Below are 26,416 nucleotides of genomic sequence, written 5' to 3'. Positions count from 1 at the left end.
CTGACTGGAGCTGAAAGGCTCAGTAGACATTTCTTTAAAATTTTAAGACTTTCATTCTGGTACCATGTGAAATAGCACTAAAATCAGTACTGCTTGCAGCTATTTCCTGTGAATTATTTCATTTCAGTTTGGTTAGTGGTGCTTTACTTTTTCAGTGCCTCATGCATGAATGTTCTTTCCTACTGCCTTGCAAACCCATGAGATAAAACTCCTTTCAAATGAATTGTATCTGTACAAAGTAATTTGTAATCATGGAAAGATACATGCGCAATGCCTTGAAAACATTCCTATGCATATAAATGTCAGGCACTGCCGTTGCTGACCGCACATAACCCATTCATTTTCACAAACGTTGTGCCCTGCACGGTGGTGAGAGAGGTGGACAATAGTGCCAGGGAACAATGGACAAAATTCTTAGAAGATTCTTCCATGGGAAATGGGAATGTCATTTAAAAGACTGGAGACAGTTCTTTACTCTGAGGGAAAAGTCTTGTATAACGTAGTAGGCACATTCTTTCTCTGATGTTAGCACATGAGCATCCTCAGCATTCTGAATTGTCCAGCACCGCATACAATGTGTAGAGACTAAGGATCAAATCCCAACCAAACACCTAGGGGTAGAGATTTCTAGTGCTGGCAATGATGAGTATTCTGCAATGTGGAAAGTCTTTTCTGAAATTAAAATATAAATGAAAGAGGGGTAGAGGGAAATGTTTTTGCAGTAGTTTTTGCTGTAGTTTTTCATTAATGTTACAGTCCTCCCCAATTCACAGTTCAGCAGAGGACAGATTTGGACATGTGAGGCATGTAGATAGGATTCCTTCTTTCTAGTGCTGGCAATGATGAGTATTCTGCAATGTGGAAAGTCTTTTCTGAAATTAAAATATAAATGAAAGAGGGGTAGAGGGAAATGTTTTTGCAGTAGTTTTTGCTGTAGTTTTTCATTAATGTTACAGTCCTCCCCAATTCACAGTTCAGCAGAGGACAGATTTGGACATGTGAGGCATGTAGGTAGGATTCCTTCCTTCTGGCCAACCCTCCTACCCTCTTACTTTCATTTGTTGATCCTGTGGTAGAAGGCCTTGTCAGTACAGCTAGGCTTGTATCAAACTTGAGTAGGAGAGAAAAAATAAATATACTACATAGAATTGTTGAAACATGTCTGGAATGGTGAGTGAAGAAGATGAATCAACAGACCATAACACAAGTAGGTGATTAATGGGTTATACAGTGTCAGCATCGTGGGCTCAATTGGAAGCGTGAGCAAAGTGGTTTGATTCCACCTACAAGAGAGGTTCAGAGTTGCAAGTATCTGCAAATTAGTCGTGTAACTGGAATGGGGCCCAGAGATAAAACACTGCAAAGCTGTGAAATGTACTGCTCCTGGATAAACTGTACTTCTCGAGAAATAAAACAAAACCCACACCAAACCCCAGTTCTCATTGCCGTTCTGTCACACCTCCCAGCTAAATACAGTGGCATTAATCAGGAGTCAGAGGGTTGCCAAACAGTAATCGTGCAACGTGTATTGTGTAGCTCTGTTAACCACAGTCCTCACCGAAGCGTGAGAGCTCCGTATGCAATAGCCACGTTGTGTGACTGAGATGCAGCAAGAATCTGTGGAGGAACAAGTGTTGTATCGGAACATTTTACCAAGTTGTCAGCTCTTGCAGGAAGTGATGTGTCTGACAGTCATTCTCTAAATTTACTCAGGCACTATAAACGGAGCCCCCAGCATTTCTGTGTGAAGTGTCACTGGGCAGTATGTTCAGCTCAAAGCTATGCAAACATCACTCCCTGAAGGAAAAAGGAGCCAGTCATTGGTGTCAGGTAGTGCACCCTCACATTGCACAGAAGGTGCCCTCGCCTCTCAGTCCCTCAGTTCACTGCCTTGCTCTGGAGCCCATCGTACTAGCTAATAAGATGCTCACTTAATTAAAATGGGTTTAGCTCTAGAAATTACATGCAAAATGGCGTTGAGTGGCTGGAGACTGATGTAGCTATATGTGAGAAAGGAACACCTTTCAATATACAAAAAATGTGCATAAACACATGCACTTTAAAAAAAGAATTTAAGATAAAAATAATGGCTTCTTCATAGCTTCATGTTTGAGATATCTAGAACATTTATGCCATCTGCTACAATATGTAACATGGTGTGTGTTTTCCTCTGTTCTTCACAGGTATGGTTTTGTAGTGGGGCATATTGTTATCCCACGAATCAATCCCTATCATCTTTGTGCAGCAAATCATACTGGCGTTTACAAGCTTTCATCAAACATGACTGGTCGGTACGATGCATACTGTTACAATGCAACAGGTATGTATATGCTTTTATGATGTATTTTAGATGTAGATTAACTAACAATAACATAGGTAATCTCCTGTTCAAGGTACTGAAATGAAGACATCTGTATTAAATACAATCTGTTTTTCAGCTGAAAAGAAATACATTTTGTCAGCCCCTAGAAGTGCATCTGTAACCAACCATGAATTTGACCCATTTTGTCATTCGTGTGTTTTGAACTAAACCATTTTCTGCCCTCAGAACTAACTCAGTAGCTTCAGAATGGTTCGTTATAACAGCTTAGTGCAGTGAACCGCTGCTGCAGTGAATCTAAAGGACACCCCTGTTGTAGGCGATGGCGCTCAGCTCTTCTGTTCGTGCACACGTGGGCTTCTGTAGTGAACAACAGTTATTTGTGTGAAGGGATTCTAGGATGTGGCTGCTGCTCTCCTGTTTGCAGGTTCATCCAGTCTTTGCTCTCAAGCACTTCTCCATTCAGACATTAGGCAGTTAGATAGCGGTGTGGGTCAGAAACAGACTGCTTTCTTCTAAGGTTTTGCAATTTTTAATAGTAGGAAATATTTTACTAAGTTATTATGAAAATGTAGGTAATCTTGTGACAGTTGCCAAAAACGGTATTTGAAGAATAAAACTGGACTAACTTCAAGTGTCTTGAATTTCAGTAGATTATTACATTCACAGTGGAAGGAGATCTTGGAGAAAGCTGTTGGGAAAATTCATAGACAATTTGAATGGCAGTGACGTTTTTTGGTTTTGTTCTTGGTGGTCGAATCATTAAAACTCATCTTGGCATTGGCATAGTATCAGGTGAGCTGCCACGCTCTGTCACCCCACAGATGACTCTTCTCCTGGTGTCCATACCCACCAGAGCTTTGTAACTCCTCCTGAGTCTTGTTCTCTTCCATCACTCTGACTGGGTGGCTCACACGCTGGCCCTGACCACGGCACTGTAGCCCGCTGGGGCAAGTGGTGCTCACCAGACCAGGGCACACTCTGCCCTCCACGGAGGGGACGAGGTCCCTTCCACTAAACAGGATTAGAGCTGCCACTGCTGCCAAGGCAGCGGGGCTGTCTGTGCTGAAACTGGGTCGTTGGGCTATTTCAGCTGACGGTGACTGCAGCCATTTTCTAGAATGGTTGTGGGAATGGAGAATCTCATTGCTGGCTGGCAGAACGATCTCAAAGTGCCCCACGTGGGAAGGAGAAAAAAGGGAACATAGGTAGATCAGTGAATAACATTTGATTTGGAACTTTGTTCTCTGTTGTCCACATCTGAAGCTGAAGTTTTGTAATTATGTGCAATTAATATAGGTATACAGGTGACTTTTTTCTCAATTTTCTCAAATTAATATTTTCTATTTTCCTTCTTTTACAGAAACAAGGGACAAAACGTGTGAGCCAATTGAAAGACTAGACACTTCTTTCCTCAGTAATCAGGGTGAAATAGGTACTGTATTGATTAGAAAGACATTCTACTTGTTTCATTTTTAGGATCTGGGTTTTTTTTTTTTTTTACATAAACAATTGCTAACATTAACAATGAGGCCAAATGTAAGAAAAAGAAGTCAAGAGATGCTTGACAGCAATTAAAACAATTAGTCACTTGTCTTCCCCTAAATCCTATGGAGCTTGGTTCATCTCAAGGTGCTACCAAACATTTTTTTATGTAGGCATTTGACATTTTTCAGCACCTCAGAGCCACTAATCTTTCTTTGATGTACAGGACTTTGCTTAAGACAGCAACCTTTCTACAATTCTTTTGAGCTGCTGGTTAGAAAAGCAGCTGGAAGGGGAAGAAAACTCTCATAATAGTAAATTATTTGTCCCAGTTCTAAAATTATGATTGACTTTACAGAGGCCAAGATTTGATGTTCGAAATCAAACTGTCTGATCAAAATATTTGATACAGGGTAGGCTCTATTTGTCAAACATACAGTTCATCCATTTTTGCCATCCTATCTAATGTGTCTAGATCACACAGATATCACATAGATAACACATTTCATACATCACTAAATTCTGTCTAACGTATATATTCTAATGTATGGCAAAAACAGATGAACTGATATTAACAATTGTTTCTCTTTAATTTTTTTGTTATAGGACTTAAGCTGTTTAGCTTTACTGAAATATAGCTATGTATTTCCTCGATATTATCAGCTGCTTAATTTCCTTTTTCCAACAGTCATTGACAATGCAGATGGCTCACGGTATAATGCAGACGGCACGCGTCATAGCGGAGAGTCCTCAACCTCCGGTGCAGATGATGAAAATGTAGGTAGTGGATCAACACATGACACAACTCCCATGGATACCTCCATCAGGAGATCCAGCCCCTCCTATTATGGAAGTGCTACTCCAGTCTCACAGCTGCCAGATCATTCTTCTGGAGGGGGTGAAAAAGAAATTCCTAGAAGAGATCCTGGTAAGGATAGTAGGTTGCCACTCTATCCCCTTTGAAGTGACTGAGTGAAGGATTGCATTGCTAGTTAAAAGGATACCATGAGGGAATGAGAAGCACTATCTCTAATTTGTATCCTGGAGAAGTAAAAGGAGAATGTGTGTCTTTGAAAGAAGACAGAAGCATTCTGAATTTTTAAGGGTTTATTTTATTTCACAGGAGTGCAAAGCAGACACATATCATCATAGTTTCCCACATAAACCTTCCCAGGATGTTGAGAATACATGGTTCAAAGAATTTGCTCTTGTTCTTATTAAAATATTTATTTCATTAAAGGCTCAAAAACATAACTGCCAGTGAACACACAGAGGTTAGTGAGGATGAGGGTATGGGTATATAGAGGTAAGGATAACATTCTTATCTCTTCTCTAAAAGGATGAATTGACATTAAGAAGAACAAGGAGGAGTTTACAGTACAAGTTTTGGTGATGTCCTTACTATGTTAGTAAAGTAAAGCTATTTGGAGTCGAATGATATGAAGAGCAGAGTCTGTATCTTTCTTCTTTCTTGGACCAATAAATGAAGGAATGAATCTTGCAATATAGAATAATTGAGGTAGTTGTGAGTACTGAGTTGCAGCTCAGCTAATGAAATAATAATGATTCATCTGTCACCACACAGATTACGAAGTTTCTCCTGTATCACCTGACATCTCTTTGGCGACAGCAGCTGATGATTCCCTTGGAAAAGACGGTGGACAGTATCCAGCGAGTACCAGTAAGCTTTATGTATTATAATAACTACATCAACTATAGATTGCATTAAAACTGCTTGCTTCTTCCAGCCGGGCACTCTGGTAAGTCATGCAGTAAACGTCATCTCCAGTTTTGGAAGGACATTGAAAGACAGTACTTTCCAGACTGGTTAAGTCTCTGGGACAGAGACTCATACGGGACTTCAGAGAGATTGGTGTTTTGTGTTTCCCACTGCTTTTTTATCACACCTATTTACTCTGTGGGGCACCACAAATCAGTGCAATCAATTATCACTTGAAGTCAATTTATTTCTGAGGTAGAAAAGGACATTTTTGTCAATTTGTGATGAAAGTGTCTGTGATTCTAATGTATTTATGGTTGTGAATGTGGGTAACCCACGTCAAAACCACAGCCTCGCTCACCAAAGCAGTGCTTTAAGTGGCAGTTCCAGTTGCCAAGCCACTTGTGCACTGTGAAAACTGATTTCGTCCTTGTTGTTGGCAATGTGCATGAGAAAGAACTGGGGCCTGTGGTGGCTCCACAGGCTTGGAGGGCTTGAAAGAACAGTACCCATTTCCTCTGCTTTGTCCTTAAATAACTGTACTGAGTGGGAAAAACTGCTTGTGTTGTTTTTATCAAACATGTAGTGCACAGCACATACAGCAAATAAAAACCTTCTAAAGTAATCTTAAACATGTTAAAGTGGAACTGTACATATATTCACTCTAGTTCTTAAGTTTAGAGTGGCAGAAATTTTTGCCCCAGAAAATAAAGTGAACCTAAAGGGAGAACAGTGTATTTATAGAGAGGAGATCTACAGAGATGTGTTGTAGTAGAGAATGAACTGATAGAAATGCAGCTTTCTTCCTACTAACTCTTTTTCTACCATGGAAGCCCATGGTAGTGAGGAATTTGCTTAATAGTTTGCTGGTTGCTGATAGATGGTCAAATGGTCCGTGTGACTTGAAGGGAAGGTGCCCTCGTTACTGTATTTAGAAATGACAGGATAGAGGAAGACTGATGGTATGTCTCACACAGTTAGCAAAAGCTGTATTGAAAGACAAAAATTCAACCTGGCATCTTGCCTCAGAGGATGTAAAGGTTAGTAACACCTTGTAAATATGTAGATGGAAAAATTAAATACCAGGTTGATTTCCCCCCAGACCTTGGAAGCAAGTAGAGAACTTTCTGAAGCTTGAAAGGTTTTGCTACAAAGTGTTGACTGTAAGGAGGGGCAAAATCCCACCTGGTGCCTGTGAGGAGTTTATCTGGTTGACTTTGGTAGTGATTTTTCTTTCATGTTTATTTACTTTTGTATGTGTGTGTGACTTAGAGCTTCCTTGTACAGATGTTTCTGTACCCATTGCAAAAACCTGGGCATTGTTCTAGGCAGGAGAGCTTTCGGTTTTCCTTTTACTACATCATTATCAAATGTATTGATCCTAAATACATAAAACCCTTCCTGTTGCTAACAGTTCTCTCTCATGGGCATGAGTATTTTACAGTGGGAAAAATAGAGGTATTTAAGATTTTAAAAGATTGAAATAACTGTAGAGCTGTGTAATAAAAGATGTCAGTGCTGATACATGTGTACCACAGAAGTGATGGCATTGACCTGATTGCTTCTTGGTTTAGGGTTGATAGATTGATTCTCTGGAAAAAAAGATTACGGAGGTACTGCACCTGGGCTTTTCTGGTAGCTTTAGCTATTACTCAGCAACATCCTTTGAAAGCCAAACAGACCCATTTCATTTAATTTGAGTGCATTACAAACAAATGAGTAATTTAGCACTCCTTTCACAAGTTAAGTATAAGCTATGCATCTCCATGTGAAGCCATCAAAGATTCAGTAGCATAGGAGAAAGTTACACAGAGAACAAACAAAAAAAGAAGATAAAGCCATGCCTCAGTGTCTGCTATTTACATTGTGAAACAGTGCAGGCTCATTGGAATATCCCAGCCATGGTTTAATTTCCCAGAGAAAAACCCCACAGACAGCCAAGTAGGAAATTAATAAATAAGTAAAGAAAACTATTTGGCATATATCTTCAGCCAGATGGCTGAAAATAGATCTGTCTAATTCTATAGTGTGTGAAAGTGAGAAACAAAACCAGTGGCTCTGCATCTATCCTACACACCATTTGTAAACTTAAAGTTTGGTGAAAAGGTGTCTAGCTTGATCAGAATAGTTCTTTGCTGTGGGTTTGAGGTGAGCAATTGCCACAGCTCCTCGTTCTTCAGATGATCCCCTGTCATTATTGCTCTGACTTTGGACGTTATTGATGATGTTCTGCAAGGTAACAGCCCAGATTAATACACTGCCAGCATTTTGCTGTTGGCTTTCTCTCCTGACTGAAACAAGTTTTTGTCTTTGTTATTAACAAGTTTTGATTCGTTTGTAGATGTGCCATGGATCAGATGGCATAAAATTCTGCTGCTGATGGATGAGACACTTCCCTAAGTTACCAGAGCTAGTTACTCAGACAGTACCTGCAACTGATTTTGTTCATCCCTGTATAATAGATGCTTTTATGCTCTGGTGGATTTGGTTTGCAGCATTCCCCGAAAAAAATCTTATCAATGAAAAGGTCTTAGGTCTGTACTTTGGCTGATCTGACAGGAAATCATCTGCATTGGTATTTTGTATGTGGAAGGAAGCCATGAATACATATTCATCACTTAAGAAAATGAGCTCCTGAGGCTTGTTGTGGAAAACAGGTAGAGGTGAGAATTTTGCTGTGATTACAGTGAGTCGGATGGCAATTATGTAGTTACTCAGTTATTTTCATGTTAACCAATTTTTTGGCATTATCATTTTGTTCACAGTTCCATCCCAAAACTGCAAATCTGAGACCACCTCAGTTTTGATGGTCTGTTGCTCAGAGATCAGATTTTGAATGTCTAAATTTCCCATTTCCTGACACCAGTGTCAGAGCAGTACTAGTAGGAGCAACTAGTGACTGTGAGAAGAGACAATATTTATTCAGTCAAGGACAGTTTTTCAGAAAGGCAAAATCTGGTAGGTTTTGCTGCCAAAATAGCTACATCCTGAAAAAGTGCAGTTCTGATTTAAAATCCATACACTTTGTACAGTTTGCAGTTTACAGATAAGCAAAACAGAACTACTACAGAGTGAAAAACAGTGGTTTATCCTGTTTGATCATTAGAACTTTGATTCCTAGGTCTTGCATTTTCCAGTGCTTTCATGTATTGCACAAAAAATGATCAAAATTGCCATCCTTGATGTTAGTCTTCAAGGTATTTTTCCAAATTCATTATTTAGAGGGTTTTTCCTGAAGAAGAGTACATGGTATCTTTTCATCATCTTGAAGATATAGAAGTAAGATGGTCTAAATGCTGATAAAAATATTGCTTGTGAGGAATTGCCAGAATGAAAATATTTCCAGGGAAACATTTTGAAGTAGCTTTAGCTTTATCTTGGTGGATATGTGAATGACTATGATACTGTGACTTGAAGCACAGCTCTTCTTGCAAACTCTGCTTCTCGGTTTATTGGTGAATAGCTTTCTTAGCAGAGAGAATGGTTAAACTACCAACTGGCTTACTTGAGGGATTTCAATTTCTGTGGTGTGCATGCTTCTCTTAGCTTTGAATGCTTTTTGGGGTGTATTTCACATACAGAACATATTTTGATCTGTCACACCTAAAAATGCTGTGCAGAATTCATTGACTTTCGGAGCTGGTAGAACCTTATAGACTAGCAGGATGTTTCAGACTTCACTTACACTAACAGCATTGGCTATTTTTGCTGTTTGAGGAATGTAATGATACCACGGGTTCATACATTCGCCTTGCACTCACTTTCATCTCAGTGGCATGAGCATGCTCAGGGTGTCGGTGCTGGTGGACTGGACTTTGCTGAAGGAAAAGTGCTTCTCAAGAAATAATAACAAGGTCTTGGTTGAATGAACCATGTCCTAACAGCTCCAGGACCTCACCACGACAACATGGAGAGAGCCACCACCCAAGCTCAGTGGAGTCCGTTCCCAAACCACTGGTGGTGGTCAAATCCTGGAGAGAAGACGCAAGAACCCACACAAGGAACCAAGGGTAAAGAATGTCACGCTAAGAGGGTGCTGTGATTAGGGGCTGAACAACCATAGCACCAGGCTCAGAAGCGTTAAGTGGAGGGGGGTGAATGTGTGGTGTATGTCACCTGTGGTTACCGTGCGACTGAAGTGGGAAGAGCAGAGTCCTGACTGTTGGTTTGGTAGGGATGGAGCAGTTGTCCCCGTTGCTCACGTACTGCAGGGGTATTCTGCGTGTGTGCGTCCGTGAGCCACTTCATACAGGATGTACTTGGGCTTTTCTTTTCTCCTCTTTGGAGGCACTTTATTAGCAGACTGCTCCAATGAGAAGGACTTGTGGGAGAAAGGCAGGAAATGTTTTCAAGCCAGTACACTGTGCTCACTCTGCTAGAAGAGGACAGAGCACGGTTAGTGCTGTGATTGTGCACAGGGCACTGAAATGTAGCTCAGTGCCACACTGGGGCAGCTTCAGCAGGGCCATGGCAGAGAGATGAATCCCTTGTGGGTGGAAGAAACAGGAGGAGATAGAGACCGTGGGAAGCACGGTGCTGTACACTCTCCTCTGTGGTTGTATGGCTGCACGTAGGGGAGACAGGAACCCATAACTGCTGTCAGCAGAAGACCTTGTGGGTTAGGGCTTTATGGCAGATTTAACATCATCACAACACTGTGCTCACTCTGCTAGAAGAGGACAGAGTACCTTGTGGGTTAGGGCTTCATGGCAGACTTAACATCATCACAGCAGATGTGACCTCAAGCGGCAACGGTTCAGATGATGAGGACTCTGCAGAGGAGACGATTTACTCAACAGTGTTCCCAGGCTGGGACAGGAGTGTGGCCAAGGACGAGTACGCTCCAAGTACTAGTAAGGAGCTTCCTTTCTCTTTGAATGGTTTCTATCTCCTTTTTCCTGTCCTTCTCGATGTTCCTCATCCTTTGCCACACAGATATTGTGTGAAAATGGGATGCTCTTCTCTCTTTTGTTACTGGAAAAAACATATGAGGTCCGTTTTGATAGAATGACTCTCTCTTCTATCGCTACGGAAAATGAACTTCCCAGCCTGTGTGAATGCATGCATTAACTCATGATTTTCCAAGAAAAAAAGTTGGTTTTTTTTTCTTTTTTTGGGAAAACAGTGTTAAAATAATTCCTTTTCTTGTTATGTATAATCTGCATCTATACAGTGGTGGATTTGTGTCTGTGGAAGATGATATTCAGGGATAATTTGGAGAGGCCAAACTCCAAGTGCTCTTTTCATTGGGAAGTATCAACAAGAGAGTCTTGTATTTGCTACCTTCCACACTCTTTTTTTTTCCTCTTCTAACATTTTTCTTCTAAAGTCATCTCTTTTCAATCTTTTATTTTTGTGACCTCAGATGTTTAGGCATGATCCAGTACTGTAACTCAGATATTTTAATACATTGCCTTGTTTTCCTAATAAAAAAGCCATCCATAGCTAAAATACTTTTATTTTAGAGCCAGAAAACCACCACATATGGTGGTTTTGGAGTCAAATCCAAATGCTGTGTGTCACTGAATCACACAGTCTGCTGCTTGGCATTATGACCAGGGAATTGCCCCACCTCTGTGGGGTTTTTTTCAGTGGAGATAGTGCCATTAATGACTGTACTCTAATGCTCTTATTTGTGCAAAGATAATGATCTGTTCCTTTTTTCTAATTTAATTTAACTTAGAGAGCACAGTTTCTGTCTGTGCACTTACTCAGTTGTGTTTATAAATCACTGTTTATAAGCATTTTATTATTTATTTTATGAAGATAGTGGAGTATTTGGTTTTTTTCAGCAGTGGTCTTCGTTTTTAGAAGAAAATACAAAATGAACAAGTCATCTTGCTTTGGGTTTTTTTATTCTTTTGCCTAAGCTTTGGGTATTTCTGGTGTTAATTATCTTTGAGACTCTGCCTTGATGACTTATTCCACATGCTGTATTGCATTTCAGCTACTTTCTATGGCTTAGTGGTGTTTGCATGCTCCATGGGGGAAAACGCATCCAGTCTCTGATCAGAGACTCTTGTGGAAGTTTTATTTTATCTGTTCAGTTGTGTTAGGACTTTCTTGACTAATATTGGCTTCTTGGTGGCTGTCAAGGTGCTTTTGTTTTTTCGCTGACCGTAGCTTTTGAGCTCGGTAGTGGGTATTCTAGCATGAATCTGAGTCATTCTTGAGTCCTCAATAAGCATGTTTTACATGTCTTCAGACATCTACTGTATTCTTTAGGTCGAGTGTTATTCTTCAAATTTGAGTTTAAATGTCTATAACTGCTGTAATGGTTTTGCACTACTTCTGCTACACATTATTCTTCTATTGCTTGTTTTCCCCATTCTCCTTGGGAAACTGCTTCTGTCCAGTGCAAAGAAAAGAACCATTGCTTTGATGTAAAGGGATTTGATGAGAAGAGCAGAGAGCCTACAGTTAAGCTCTGCATGAATTTCCATTTTCCATCACCTTTATGGCACACACTAACAACAGAGTCATAGTGGGGGATGTAGAGTATGGTCAGTGTTGAATCCTCCGTTGTCCTAACAGCTGTGGACTCGCAACACGAGACACTTCTGGAAATCTCCACACAGGATCATTGGAATCCCGCCTATACAGATGAAGAGGAGCAGTATCCTAGCTCTACTGGCAGGGGTAAAGCAATTAAGCATTCCAGATAATATTCAAATTTGTGACATAATTCATTGAAGCATAACACTGTTATGGTGCAGCTGGTTGTAATTCCCACACCATTGGCCTCAGTTCAGTAGAATACCTTTATTATTTGTACCAGAGGCCTCAGAGGTGGTATCTATAACATTCATCTGCCATTCCAAGTCTATCTTTGTCATATAATCCTTATTACTTACCACTTCTCCTCACGTCTCTGAGATTTTTAAACTTGCACTGCCAGTAGTGCAATAAAACTGAGCAGACTGGAACATTTGGTCACCCACCTTGGTGAGAAAAAAAAATTCCCTTTTCTCACTTCAAAATTTCTATTGTAAAATCTGAAGACAAAAGACAAAAAAGGGACCTAGTAATTCAAATACATGAAATTGTCTGACAAAGGATAATATATGACCTCCAGATGAATGTGAACATTATGCTGCCGCTGTTAGTGCCAGTAGCCAACTGAGATACTGACAGCGTGCTCATATTCTTCAAGCCTAAAACCTCTGTAGGCAAATGCTTATGGAGTGCATTCTCCAGCTATTTTTGCTGTGTACCTAAATATTTTCCAGTTATTTTAAAAAAAAATGTATAGCTGGATATGAGCTTTGTTTTTAGGACGTTTTGGCTGTAATGCACAGCTTTGCCCTTTGAAGGAGAGATGCAAAACTCAATAGCTGGAGGCACAGCTATGTACAGCTGGGTTGGGGGCCAGCCTTGAGTTGCATAAAACTAGACTGTACTGAAAAGAAACACATTTCACTGGGACTTGTGGAAAGCCTCCTTATCCTTCTGCAAAAACAGGCATTTTCTGCATCCTGTGGTAGTTCTTTGGATTGATAGGATCTGCCTCCAGTAGCTAGATACCTGTCTTTCTGGTTCTGAGGTTGTTTTGAACAGTGAAAGTTTAAACAATTGGCATCAGAACAGGTGCTGTAATCACCCAGAAATAATTTCTGTGGTAACTTTCTTTTAGTTCTGAAGTATTGTTAAATCAGTTGTATTCATACATTAGTTAATTTTAACTGGTTTTTGTTTTTTGTTTTTTTTCCAAGATAATCTTTATGTATTGGGTTTAATAACAAAAATAATGAATTACATTTGCATAAGTGCCCTCTTTATGAACATTTCATTGCCTGAATGTGAAGATAAATATTCCTCCAGTTTTGCTCTTTTTGGGAAATAGCGTAGGTTTCTCTAGCTGGTGACTTACAGCATATGTAACAGGTCCAGCTCACTCTTTGCATGCTCTGATTAAGGACCTTTGCTTTACCTTTAATATATCATTCTTGGAAATATTTGATGCCTAAGGCAAATATATTTCAAACTGAGTTCAGTGCTCATCTTCGTGTTATAGGTATTCTTTTTTTCCTGGTATATCTTTTCTAAGTTCATTAGAAAATCTCTTATGGTGGTGGTACTTCACGTAATTTCTGACTGCATCTTCTGCTATGTAAACAACAGCAAATTAAAGAGTGAGCAATGAATTTATTTTATCAGCGAGAGCTTTAATTAGTACTGATTTCAAAACAAATATGCTTTCCAACTTTGAATATATGAACCTACTTATTTCATTCATCCAGTCCCAGAAGAAATTAAAATTTCCTTGGAGCCAGCCTTGTAACTGTGTAATTGAGATATCAACTTGAAAGAGAAAGTTCATCATTTTTTTCACTTCTAAAAACCCAGAATACACAGGCTCAACAGTTCAGTTTGTATAAGTAAATATGAACTAGAGACACAAGCTGTTGTTTCTCTGTGTACTTCCACTGCTTCTCCTGTGGCTTTTCTCTGCCATTGGTCATTGGGATACTTTCCAGCACCCTTCAGTCTTCTTCTGATCCTGGTGATGGTTTTGTGACATAGGGTTTCCAAGGGACTCTCTTCTTTCATCTTTCATTTCACATCAAATGCAACAATGAAAAGAAAAAAGCAAACCACAAAAGCCAAGCACCTTTGTTGTGTAGACCATGAAGATGAGACTAATATGATGGTCTTGGGTATTTTGATCATTATTGATTCAATCATCATCTTATCAGCACTAGTTACAAGTGAAAATGAAAAACATCAAGGACCAACCCAACATCCACTATTACACAGTGTTCATTCCGGATGGACCAGTCAAGAACAAAACCCTGCAAATACCACTGGGAGTACTGAACAACACGGATTTACCGTTGCAAATGAAAATGCTACTGAAAAGGAATCTTTTCATACAGGTAATATTACAGGTCACATTTTAGTAAATTACCAGGTCTTACTAAAGGTTTATTTTTAGGCTTTTTTTTTTTACTGACATTTTTGTACTCTGAGGCCATAACAGAGGTTCTATGAATAAACCTGAGCAATTCTCATGTTATATTATATTTTTTAAAAATTACTCTCTTCTTCAGACCTGTTCCTGTACGTTTGTTTTCTCTTCTATTTGGACTGCACGTTGAGACCTCTAGTAGATCAATTCTGTAACTGCCTCCTATGTTTTGTGTTCTGTGTCGTGCAGTCACAAGGTTTTAACAGGCTGTCTGCCAGGGTTGTAGCTGTAGGAAACAGTGAAGGTTTCAATAGAGAAATAAAGTCTGTGGTATTTTTCACGTATTTGGGAGCTGTGTTCACTCCCCTGCTGCAAGTCATTATTGGACCAGAGGTTGGTTTTTCAGTTTTTGTTAATATGACAATTATATCTACAAATTTTTCTCTAAAATATCTACTCACCCCACTGTTGGACTATGGCAAGATGATGCTGGTGATGAAGGGAAGAAAGCAAAGCATAGTGTAGAATGAAAGAGAGGCTGCTCTCTTCTGTCGGTTGAAGCAATTGGAACAGAAAAGATCAAGTGATGCTGTAAAGCTCATAACTGAAAATTGACATGTATTAGTTTCTGTTCCTGTGAGTGCACCAAGTTTCCTAGTTAGTGACTCATGCACAGTACTGAGCGCTGCCAACAGTGACTGACACGGTCATCACCTCCTCGTGCACACTGTCAAGTACAGGCCGCTGAAGACAAGCATCTCACAAGCGTTACTGGAGATGCTGTGTAATGTGGAGCTGTTCCTTCAACTAAGTGTAGTCTTATTAGCAAAGGCTTTGTGTAGCTGACTGCTTCAGCAGTCCCTAAGCCCACATTCCTCTAAGATGTCAGCCTCAGGTGTTTCTTCATCATCCTTTCAAAACCTGGGGATGCAGTACAACGTACTACTGATGTATGAGTGCTGTGCTATACTGTACTGTGCTGCTATAGCAATGTAGTTGGGCTGAGTCGCAACTTAATTTTTGACATGCTGTGGCAATTTTCTCAGGTTCTTTTGGTTGGGTGGCAGGAGGTTAAGGAGAGTTATGCGACTTAGAAGATTTGGGTACCCTTTTACTGTGACTGTCTAGTGAAAGCTACAGATTGACTGATGTGGGCAATGTAACATTTTTCTAAATAGCTGCAATATCAAATATTCTGCAGTTGATTGCTGTCTTATTTATTGTGTGCACCATTCACAAATCTGCAGCATGTGCTAGCTTTCCCCTCTGTCAGACTTCCTTGTCTGTTTTCCTGGAGATACTGCAACTATTAAAATTTTGAGGCAGAAAAAGTAGATATAGTCAATACACTCAAATTCAGTGATCAAAATCTTACTGATGGGTCATATTCTTGTGGTTGTTTCTGCCTTTTCTGTTCTTAGTTCTGCATCAGTGGATATTGCTTTGATATTCAATCAGTACAAAGTCAACAGCATGATTTGGGGAAATGCTTTTGAAAAACAATGAGATATCTTGATTCTGAAAAGCATATGCTTGGTTTGAGGAAGGAGTCAGTCCCATTGGTGACTGTAGGCAGCGTTTCTAAACATGAAACACAATGAGAAGCAAATCTGCTTTACTTCTCTTTGCCATTAAATGTAGTAGACATGTGAGCAAGGCCTGTCATAGAGACAAGAACCGAAGAGGAGAATGATATGAGAAATGGATCTTTATATACTGAGTTCATAATTGCTTCACCATCATTATAACAGCTATGGCCTCCAACCATGGGGCCAAACAGAACAACTCAACCCAAGACCCATTGGTGTATCCAGACTGGGACAAGGGAGAGGATTATGCCACACAACCTGCTCTAACGGATAGAATTATTCCTTCCAGAGAGAATAATCACGAAAAAGAGTCTTCCACTACAGGTACTAGTAATAATGTCAATTATGTGTATTTCATCACTTCTGTCTCTCAGATTGCCTGTCTTGGAAAGATATTGCATGAACGTGTAGAGAGGAGTAACTTTCTGATCTCTTTAAGACAATTATATAGAGTGATTAGTTTTCTCTGTGCTCTGCCTGGGTGGTGGTGAGATGGAAGATTTCAATTTCACCTCTGTAGAAAACATTTATTTTTCACTTACCAACACCACTTTTAGTGCTTTATGTTCCTTAGTGAAGATGAATGTGGAATTGTGTCCAGCTCATTATGTTACAGGGAGTGGCTGAGGGAACTGGGGTTGTTGAGCCTGGAGAAAAGGAGGCTGAGGGGAGACCTTCTGGCTCTGTCCAAGTCCCTTGGAGGAGGGTGGAGAGAGGGGGGGGTGGGTCTGTTCAACCGAGGAACAAGCGACAGGACAAGAGGAAATGGCCTCAAGTTGTGCCAGGGGCAGTTGAGATGGGATGTGAAGAAACGTTTCTTCACCAAAAGAATTGTCAAGCACTGGAACAGGCTGCCCAGGGCAGTGATGGAGTCCCCATCCCTGGAGGTATTTAAAAGACATGTAGCATGTAGACATGGTGCTTAGGGACATGGTTTAGTGGTGGACTCGGCAGTGTGAGGTTTACGGTTGGACTTGATGATCTTAAAGGTCTTTTCCAACCAAAACAATTCTATGATTCTATAGGTTATGTTATTTGGTGTTGCCGCACTCTCTTTACGATCAAGTTGAAATCGTACTTCTGTACATTTGTGCATCAACAGGCTAATGCTTTTAATTTGTGAATATTCATCTGGGGAAGGAGTGTTCTTTTCATAGATTTTATTGAAACATTTGTCACTCTAGTTTGTAGAATGATGAGAAAAAAGAATTTACAAAACTGGCATGACACAATGTCATGATACAGTCTTACATAGCACGTGCCATTTATACCATCAAAGTAACGTTCTAAAAATGTGATATGAGAAACACATGACTTATTCCTGAAATAAGAGGAAAGGTAACTTTAATCCTTTCTTAAACAGACAGTGCTCAGAACTGATTTCTGATTTTGTGACAACCAATTAATTTCCTTTACGGTTGCTGTGTGTTCCTCTGATGGTATCTCTTCTGTCTCATTGCTCCTGCCATCATACAGCATTAGCCGGCTGTTCTGAAAAAGCAGGATACCTTAGGATATGAAGCTGGAAAGCTGGTGACAATGAAAATAAACAGAAAAGCCTGTTTCCTTTTCTTCTTTATAATCCAATTAGAATAAAAACCAGAAAGTCTACTCTGCATATCAGGAAGAGAACAGTGTGGGTGGCGGGTTCAGTAAACGCCACACCACAAGCTGATTCTAAGAGGTAAAATCCTTCAGTCATGACAAAATTTGAAGCTGGTTCCGGGAGGAAAGCTAGTCTTATGACTACCATGAACAGAACACCAAATTATAGCCATTTTCTGTCACTTGTCACCACTCATAGTCTTGAGCAACAAAGGAGAACCAGTGCCTCTAGAAAGGGTTCTTTACAGTCAGCCCTGACATCTGTAATGTCAAACACACTGTGGCAGCACTTGGCAGTGTCCCAGGAGCTGAGGATCTGTGGGCAGCCTGAGACGCGGGTCAGGGAATTCTCCTGACAGCTGTCTCTGTGACCTGTCCCTGTGTCCGCTGTCCTTGGCAGTCTTTTGGGTTAAGTAAAAAAGTGGATGAGAATCACAAATGAAAATGTCTGATCAATACATTGAGGGAGCACTGGTGACGTATGGGAGGACAGAAGGTCTCCCTTCTTTTCCCCTTTTGTGAGAAATGGGTGGCAGTGGTTTGAAGTGAACAGGAGACTTGAATGTGGTGGGAATGGGAGGGGCACAGCAGTGCACACATTATATTCACAGCTGATCAAATCATCGTGGTCACAGCTGTTGCCTCTCCTGATGGTGCCCACCATGAAGACCCAACTCGGCAACCTCTGCCTTCAGATAATGAAGCAGGACAGAGCGCTGAAGGCATCACGCATCCCACAGATGCTGCTGGGGGTGAGGTCCTCCACAGGACCACAGCTAGTGACAACAACGCTGGTGATGACTCTCCTCTGACGGGTACCAGTAAGAATAATGGATCCTACTCATTTCTCATGCCTGGTGCGAAATGAGACATTATTTCTTCTGAAATTGACTCCTTTCCCTGTCTTTCTCATTTTGGGGTTCTACATTTTCGGTGTGGACTTGCAGTGCAAAAAGCGGTGGTGGGATCTGTGCTGTTGATAGAATCACCTTCTGGCCAAGGCATAAGGGACTCCTTGCTGGTACAGTTGGTGGCTTCTGTCCTTTGCTAAAGCATGTTTCTGGGTGGCCTCCTGACTGTTCTGCAAGACAAACACTTTGGTGATGCTGAATCCCCAGCCTCATCTTCCTTTCTTGCACCCCAGTGTGATCAGGCTTGAAGTGCATGGCACCGTGATTGGTGTGTTGGTGGTGCTGTGGTGGGTTAATCAGATGTCTCGCTCCTGTGACTCAGCAGCAGCACCATAACTGGGGAGTGCTGTCCTGGTGGTGAGGACAGGGCAATCATAGAAGAATTACATCCCATAAATTCTGCCTTCAGTTCCTTACTCCTCCTCCTCACTGGTGGACTGCCAGGCAAGACCACCACAGGTCTGGCTGCAGTATGGCCACTTGCTGCCAAGTCAGGAGTTGTTCAGGGTCAGGTTGTTGCTGCTGTAGTCTCTTCTGAAGGTCTTCCCTCTTCATATGTCACTGGGAACTCTATAGGTGTCCAACATCTCCCCCCAACGTGGTGAGCATGTTTGTGATGCGTAAGGGTCTCCTAGAAGCCAGTGACAGTGTGAAAGAAGGGGAGGCCTTCATGTCTTCAGTCCTTCTGTGCTTTGAATGAGGAAGATGGACGTGCTTTCTGGCTTGCTGTGGTGCAGGAAAGAGGTGAATAGTGTGGGTAGTGGTTTTGTGGGTGCTGGCTTTTAAAGCTGATCACGCCGTCGTCATGGCAGTCACACAGTCTGTGGATGATGGTAACCGAGAGAAGGCGACCGAGGAGCCACGGGCACCGGGCACTCCACCTGGAGGGGACAGTGAACAAGCAAACACCACGGATGCTTCCCATGTCAGTTGGATACCTGGAGTTTTTCCAGACATTGAAGATCGTCTTAACCAATTGCCGAGCCCTCTTCCTACTAGTAAGAACTACAGATTATGAACATTTTCACTGATCTGTCAGTCAGTTATTGTTTTGGACAATGGCAATTGTCCAAAATCATGTGTACTAACCATCATTATAAATTATTGTCGTGTTATGACTTCCTTTATGGTTTTTATTATCTTTTGTAACCTGCTTATAAGACATTGTTTAAGGGAATCTCTTCCTGTGCAAAGCAGAGGCTAAAGCCAGTGGTTTGCAAACAACCGTTCCGTACAGTATTCTGCTATCTGGGTGTGGTGCACTCTTTCCTCGGGCCCATACATCCGTGGCAGCACTTTGTCCTTCTCTTTCGCTGGGCACAAACGTTGGCTACGTAGCATTTAACTGTCCCTGTTTCCCCCACCCATATTCCCTCTACATTGATGGAACAGATGTTAAAAGAAAGGTAATTCTCCACGAAACCTTTCTTTGTAGCTGTATTTGCTGTTGGTCTCTTGCCAGTGATTAATTATAACTGTGTCACTGGGCTGTAGCTGACACTTCATCTGTTAATAACTTGTTTTTCTTTAAGGGTTATTCTTCTGATGGAATTAGTGCAGTTAACAGTAACAGTGTTTACTTGTTACACTACATATAACCTTCCTATTTTTTGTGTGTGTGGTCACATGCTAATAGTACGGGAAATTAAGGGACTTTTCCTTATTCCCAAATGCAGTTTCCATACAAATAATCATCCTAACAGGATTTTTTTTTCCAAATGATACTTCTCATGCGTGTTAATCCAAGTACTATTTTCATGCACTTTCTTGGACGTTAGTGGAACCACCCCAGGGTAGAACTTGGCCAATGCCCTGTGGACATTCTTTGCACAGAAGCAAGATTATGTACCTATATTTTTATAGCATTATACAGTAAAAGCTTTAAAGATAATTCTGTTATTAATTAATTAATGTTAATTCATACATTGTCAGATAGAATTTGGCCTCCCTTTTTTTTTCCTTCAGAATTTTGTATAAACCCAGTAAAATCAACCTATCAGAATTACCTGTGTTACAGTATTTTGACATGGGCACAGCAATATAAATGCAAAATATGTATTTGATAGAATTTTATTGGAAAGATAAATCTATTTTTAATAATGGTTTCCTACTACAGCAGTCTAATTTCTTGACTTTTTCACTTAATTAATCCAAGCTGCCTCCTTAATTTCATTACACACTATGAAATAGTGTTTGCTAGCTTTGTGTTTTGAGCACATCAAACCTGTGAGAACTGGTTGGCAGCCCATTTCAAGGTGAATGTCTGCAGCAAATCTTTGCATTGTAAGTGCCCTGGCAAAGGCTCATAAGGCCATATTCCCCAAACTTTTCCTTTTTTCATTTAACTTCTCTTGGTGCTTTTTCAAAACACAATGCAAGGGAATTACTAGGACACTATCATCATCATCATCATCATCAAAAAGTTTATTTATTGAAGGATTCATTAATTTGTTACATTGCCCCATATAGCTGTAAGGGAATGGAAAAGATTTGGGAATGTGTTGGCAAAGTCTAGTTAAAGGCTTTCTCTGGACAAATGAATGGCTTGAGGTACTGTTCCACTTCCTTTCATTTGCTACAACAACATTTAAGCTGTGACCTGACATCACACTAATGGCTTTGTGGTAGAAAAGCTCTGGCATTGCTCAAGGATGATAAAAAGAGCCTTAAAAAAAACCCTGCTGAGATGTGGGTTAGGCAAGTGAGTATGTTCCTCTTGGTCACCTTTCTTGGAAGCAAGACCAGGACCCAAAGCTGCTGAATTAGTGCTGAATCTGTTCTTTGTGGTGAGAGAACACAAAACAACTCCCCAGCCACTGAGTTTCGTGTTAACAAAAATAATGAAAACATCTGGAAGATTCATGAGCTACTTGTTGATTAAGTTTAACAGAGGGGAAAAAATGTGCTTCTCCATTTTGTATTTGCCAGCTGCTATTGGGAAATGAGATCAGAAGGGCTGGCTAGAAATGAGTTGCAGTGCGTGTTAAAGAAAATAACTTTAGAGCTGATTAGAGTAAGTGCTTAGTTTGCTCTGTGAGAGTCTGCAAGAATTCAGAGAGGTTGAGATCTGTAATATTTTTTTTTTGTAGTGATAATGAAGTAGTAGTCCCAAATGAAATCATTATATCTAAGTCTGCTGATAATTGTAGGCTTGGGATACCCATATGGTAACAGCATGGGCCAGAAATGTAGTTGCATAAAAGTTCAAGCAGTATGGCCAGCATAGCAAATACTGGAGACTGGAAGCATGCATTTTGATTTTAGATCTAATGCCATCTTAGAACCAAATTATTACACAACTTATTAAAAAGGACAAGAAGATTCCCCTCTAAGTTTACAGAAAACATTTTTTCTATTAGGAAAAATATTTTGAATTTTTAAAGTCTCACTGTAGACATAGCTATCAAATTTAAAACCACTCAGAGAAATAATCTATTTTATGAAAGCATTAGAGTTTTAGAAATTCAGTTTTATCCTGTGTAGGAGTAAATGAAAAGTTTCAAAATTTCTCCATATTGGTAATTTTAATTTTAAAGAAAAAAATTACGTTCTTTTTTCTCTCTCACTTCTTTTCTCACTCTCTTCTCCCCATGGAACAGACAAGGTGTTTGACTTGTGTGAAAGAAACCTCTTCAAAAAGTTGACAAAATTCACATGACTACATTTTTCTCCAGAAAATTTCTAGGCAATTATAATTGTATTTTGGTTCACGAAAGTATAGCATAATGAAACCTGAAACATATGAGAGAAACAAGAGGGGAAACCCATGAGTTTTGTTATTCAAAATACTAAAATTAGCCATAGTTCAGATGATTAGGGTCTCTGTAATTAATAGTTTTCAGTATAAATACTTTTTAGTGACCTCAGCATGAACTTTCCAGAATATGGCTTTTTAATTGTAAAAGTCGTAGTCTTTGTACCTCGCTGTTAAATGTTTACTCAGCATATTTGGCCTGACAGATAGTTTGTCCTTTAGGATCGACCCCCAGCGTATACGGCAATCAAGGACCACACGTGGGACACGGTGAATCCACGACGTTCCCTGGAGAGACCACAACAACAAAAATAGCTTCACAGCCAAGGTCGGCCCCGGTACCAGGTGGGTTTTGAAGTCATATGTTTTAACGATTCAAGCACAGAATTGCATATTAATGAACTGAAGTGAGAGATGAACATGTAGGTCGGGTGCAGTTGCTCAGGCTTTGTTCTGAATCAGGTAATCATTCAGCATTTTCACCACAGTCTGAGAAATGGAGCAGATGGGAACTCTCATAATCTTCCAGCAGTATCAAGATGAAAGAAATACTGCATTTGAAGAATGGGACTAAGATCAACCTTTATAAACTGATGTGAAATTAGGAAAAATTGGGTAAAGCTCTCTGCAAAGGTTCATATCCCTGAGAATGATTGGTGAAAATAGTAGCTGAGACAAGTGTTGCAGAATAAGGCTTGCAGGTTAAACTGGAATAGAAAGAAGCCAATGCCTTGATACAATTGCAAAAGAATGCAAATATATTCTGGGACATATTAACAGCAAAGTAATTTTTAAAGCAGAGCAAGTAACTATCCCACTCTAGTGAGAACTAGCAAGTGCAGAACTGAAGCTCTGTGTTCAATTCAAGGCATTGCCTTAATCACACAGAAAAAAACAGAGAGAAGAGCACAAAGACCATTTTGGAAAGGTAACCTTTGAAGAACTCATCATTTTCAGAGAAAACTGAAGGGAGATATGAGAAGAGGACGCTACAAAAACAATGCTTATCAGTTTTTCACCATGGAGTAATAATAATTGACTAATTAGAATAAGTAATTTTTTTCCAAAAGAAACATAGGAGACCTGTTAAATTAGGGAGACTTGTTTCAAACAAACAAAATAACAGAGTTAACTCTTAGGTGAGGATCTCTGTCTGTAGTGGTAGTACCGCATAAAGAATTGGCTGCTGTGAGGTTGTGAAATTTCCTTTACTAAAAATGTTAAGAGCAAATGGAACATTCCTCATTTTAATTGGAAAAATGAACATTTCACTCTACCTGAAAGTCATACGGCTTTTGTGCCTGGGATTGCAGGTGCATCATTGCTAAGCCTTTTCTTTTGCTCCTGGGGTGACAGAACTCCTTTTCACTTGTGCCCACAGTGAGTGCTTCTGGGTGCTGACAGTGATGGGGCCTTCTGTCTGCATAGAGCTGAACAATTAAAATGTATTCGATTTGCACAGAGACACTTTGTAAAGCGAGGAAACGTTCCTGCAAGCCAGGAAAGAACCCTGACAGTTTATGGAAAAGAGCTTCTTGTGTTCTTGAGGTCCTGCAGAGCGACCTGAGGTGTGTTAACCACGTTCTCCTCCCCTCCCTCAACTCTCCCCGCAGAGTGGCTGATCGTAGTTGCCGCTCTGGTGGCGCTTGCGTTGATCCTGGCAGTGTGCATCGCCGTTAACAGTCGGAGAAGGTAAGGTAGCCCCTTCGCTTTTTCAAAACACGCTGCCTTGCTCTTTTCTTCATCAAGAGGCTTCAGAGCTTCAGGAAAGACCAGAGTAGCCTAACACAGGGATGAGCTCCCTCTGCAAAGCTCTGTGACTTGGGGTGTGAGGGGCCAGGTCACTGTGTCCTGCACCAGCCACACATCAGCCTTCTTCACACTGATGGAACCGTGTGAAATCAGTAGCTGTATAAACCGTTCGGTCTTCCCTTGTAGGTGGAAACTAACTGTCTGTAGATTCATTCTCTACAGAGAATTAATTGTTCTCTACCTATTATTTATTAACAGGACAATCCTGTACACTGAGAATGAAAACTATGTGAGATGGACATAGACAGTAGGAACCACTGGATAAGCTGTCCTCCCCCGTAATCAGTGTTGTCTGTGTACAGTGTGAGGGGCTGTCCTGGACAGTCGCTGTCACAGGACTAAGTTGTTCCTTCCAGGCAAAAGGCAGTGTCACAGCTGCTGGTCACAAGGAGCTATTCTAACCTTGCTGTCAGAGCGCTCGGGAGCTTTATTTACTCCACTTTACAGGTGAAGAAGCTGAGGAACGGAAAGTTGCAGTAATTTGTGCAAAGTGAGCCAGGAAATTTGAAAAAGCTCTAGTCTAAGGGATGGGCTGTAATGTTCTTAACTCTTTCTTTTCCCTGGGGGCTGTTCTGAGGTTACTTCTCAATGGTCTTAAACAGCTTTTTGCTACTTGAATGTTAAAGTTGAAACCTTTAACAGGGTAGATATTTTCTACTTGAATGTTGAATTTGAACTTTTTTTATCAGAGTAACTATGTAATATGTGGAGATTTTTGTTCAGGGAGCAGTGAGCAAATTTATTCCTAGTCTGCTAGTTGCAGGAAAGCCCATGTTAATGCTTCTGTGCAATAGGGTCAAGGTCCTCCAAAGCATGGTGAGGGTGCTAGAATAAAGCACTGCCACTGTGGGGAGGGAGCAACCCAGGCAGCCCCTGCCCATAGTGCAGAAGGCTTCTCTGAGACAAAACAGTGCAAACTAAACACCAAATTGTCAGACAGAGTAAACTGCTTCAGTTTTTTTGTAGTGAGGTGCCACCTGGTACGTTTGCCCTATGACTGTGCCCACAATATCAGCACTTCTCTGACAGTATTATTCGAGACCTGTTGAAATAAGAAAACTATCAAGCATATGGTGAGACAGAAAACTCTACAGCTTTCTTTCTGTGAAGTGATTCTGGGGTTACTCAGCCTGAATGGCATGGCTTATTGATGTATATGTCCCTCTGTTATGCCTTTAAAAGTAGACGCTGCTATTGCTTCCTCCCTTTTAACCCAGAGTCCCGCTATGGCTAATTATAGACTGCATCTGTCAAGAAATGAAACACCTCAGAGCTGTAAATTATGGCCTAGATACCATAACGGAAAACAGATCTTTTACTGAGAGCTTCCAGGCAGCTGGGAGTGAGTGGGTGTGGGTGCTTGTATGTGTACAAATGCACAGGTTAAACCCCAGTGATGTGTGCTAATCACTGTGAGGAAAACTTTTTGAAGCAGGGATGCACTCTGCTATGCTTGAAACAAGTGGAATTTTTTCTTTCAGTTTAGCAGAATCCAGCTGAGAACATGAACAAGTCAAGAATCTTTTCTTCATCTATTCTAAGTGCTAATACACTGAAAATTCATAAAGAGGTAGTTACTCTGCAGTCAGCATATTGTAAGTGAACGGCAACTGATCCGAAACTAACACTGCAGCAGTGCTGTGAGAACACTGGATAGCTGAGAGAAGAGGACTGAGCATTCAGTGCTTGGAGGTGGTTAACTTCCTGATTCAGAAAGAATGGATTTAACCTTTCTAGTGAGGAGGTCAGCATGGCAGAGATTGCAAGCATTTCAACAAGCAATTGGGCCTGCTCAGTAAATAGCAAATTGCTTGGCTATAGAATTTTAATTTTAATTTTAATTTTAATTTTACTTTTAACTTTAATTTTAATTTTAATTTTTATTTTAATTTTTATTTTTATTTTAATTTATTTTTAAGTTGGTGGTGTCATAAATTACCTTAACCAAAACCCAAAATGGCCAAGGTTCGGTGTGGGCCTGTGGAGTTAGTCAGGTAGTTATTCCTCTTGTTCCAAAGAAGACTGCCTCTGTCTGGTGCCTGTTGTAAAGAGTGTTAGGATCTTCTTCTAAGGTCCAGCAGAAGATGCTGCCCAGCCTGACCATCACGATCGTGCCAGGAAAAGCGCTCTGAGCTGCCCTTTCAGGAGGCTGTGCAGCTCCCCAGCTCCTCGCTGGCCTCTTTCAGCATTCCATGGCTGCAGAGCAGGAATCATCCCAAGGGTGTGTGTAACATTAGCACAGTGAACTGAGCTACTTCTGGTAAAATAACCCTCATTTATCAGCCAGTAAGTGTGAAAAAAGTAATACTTCA

The 26,416-nt window shown here is 40.6% G+C and overlaps 1 protein-coding gene across 1 annotated transcript in view; it reads left to right on the top strand.

Moving 5' to 3' along the window:
- CD44 (CD44 molecule (IN blood group)) overlaps window positions 1–26,416 on the top strand; it is a 48,732-nt gene that overhangs the window by 21,116 nt on the left and 1,200 nt on the right. Inside the window, exons 3-8 of the mRNA XM_010163507.1 lie at window positions 2,184–2,320; window positions 3,684–3,755; window positions 4,494–4,733; window positions 5,391–5,486; window positions 22,515–22,637; window positions 23,906–23,984. Coding sequence (XP_010161809.1) covers window positions 2,184–2,320; window positions 3,684–3,755; window positions 4,494–4,733; window positions 5,391–5,486; window positions 22,515–22,637; window positions 23,906–23,984 — 747 coding nt within the window. The remainder of the gene's footprint in view (window positions 1–2,183; window positions 2,321–3,683; window positions 3,756–4,493; window positions 4,734–5,390; window positions 5,487–22,514; window positions 22,638–23,905; window positions 23,985–26,416) is intronic.

The sequence above is a fragment of the Antrostomus carolinensis genome, unplaced genomic scaffold (assembly GCF_000700745.2).
Source record: "Antrostomus carolinensis isolate BGI_N321 unplaced genomic scaffold, ASM70074v2 scaffold6862, whole genome shotgun sequence".
In the NCBI taxonomy this organism is placed as follows: Eukaryota; Metazoa; Chordata; class Aves; order Caprimulgiformes; family Caprimulgidae; genus Antrostomus; species Antrostomus carolinensis.
The sequence above is the reverse complement of the archived record's forward strand: the minus strand, read 5'-3'. Positions and strand labels throughout refer to the sequence as shown.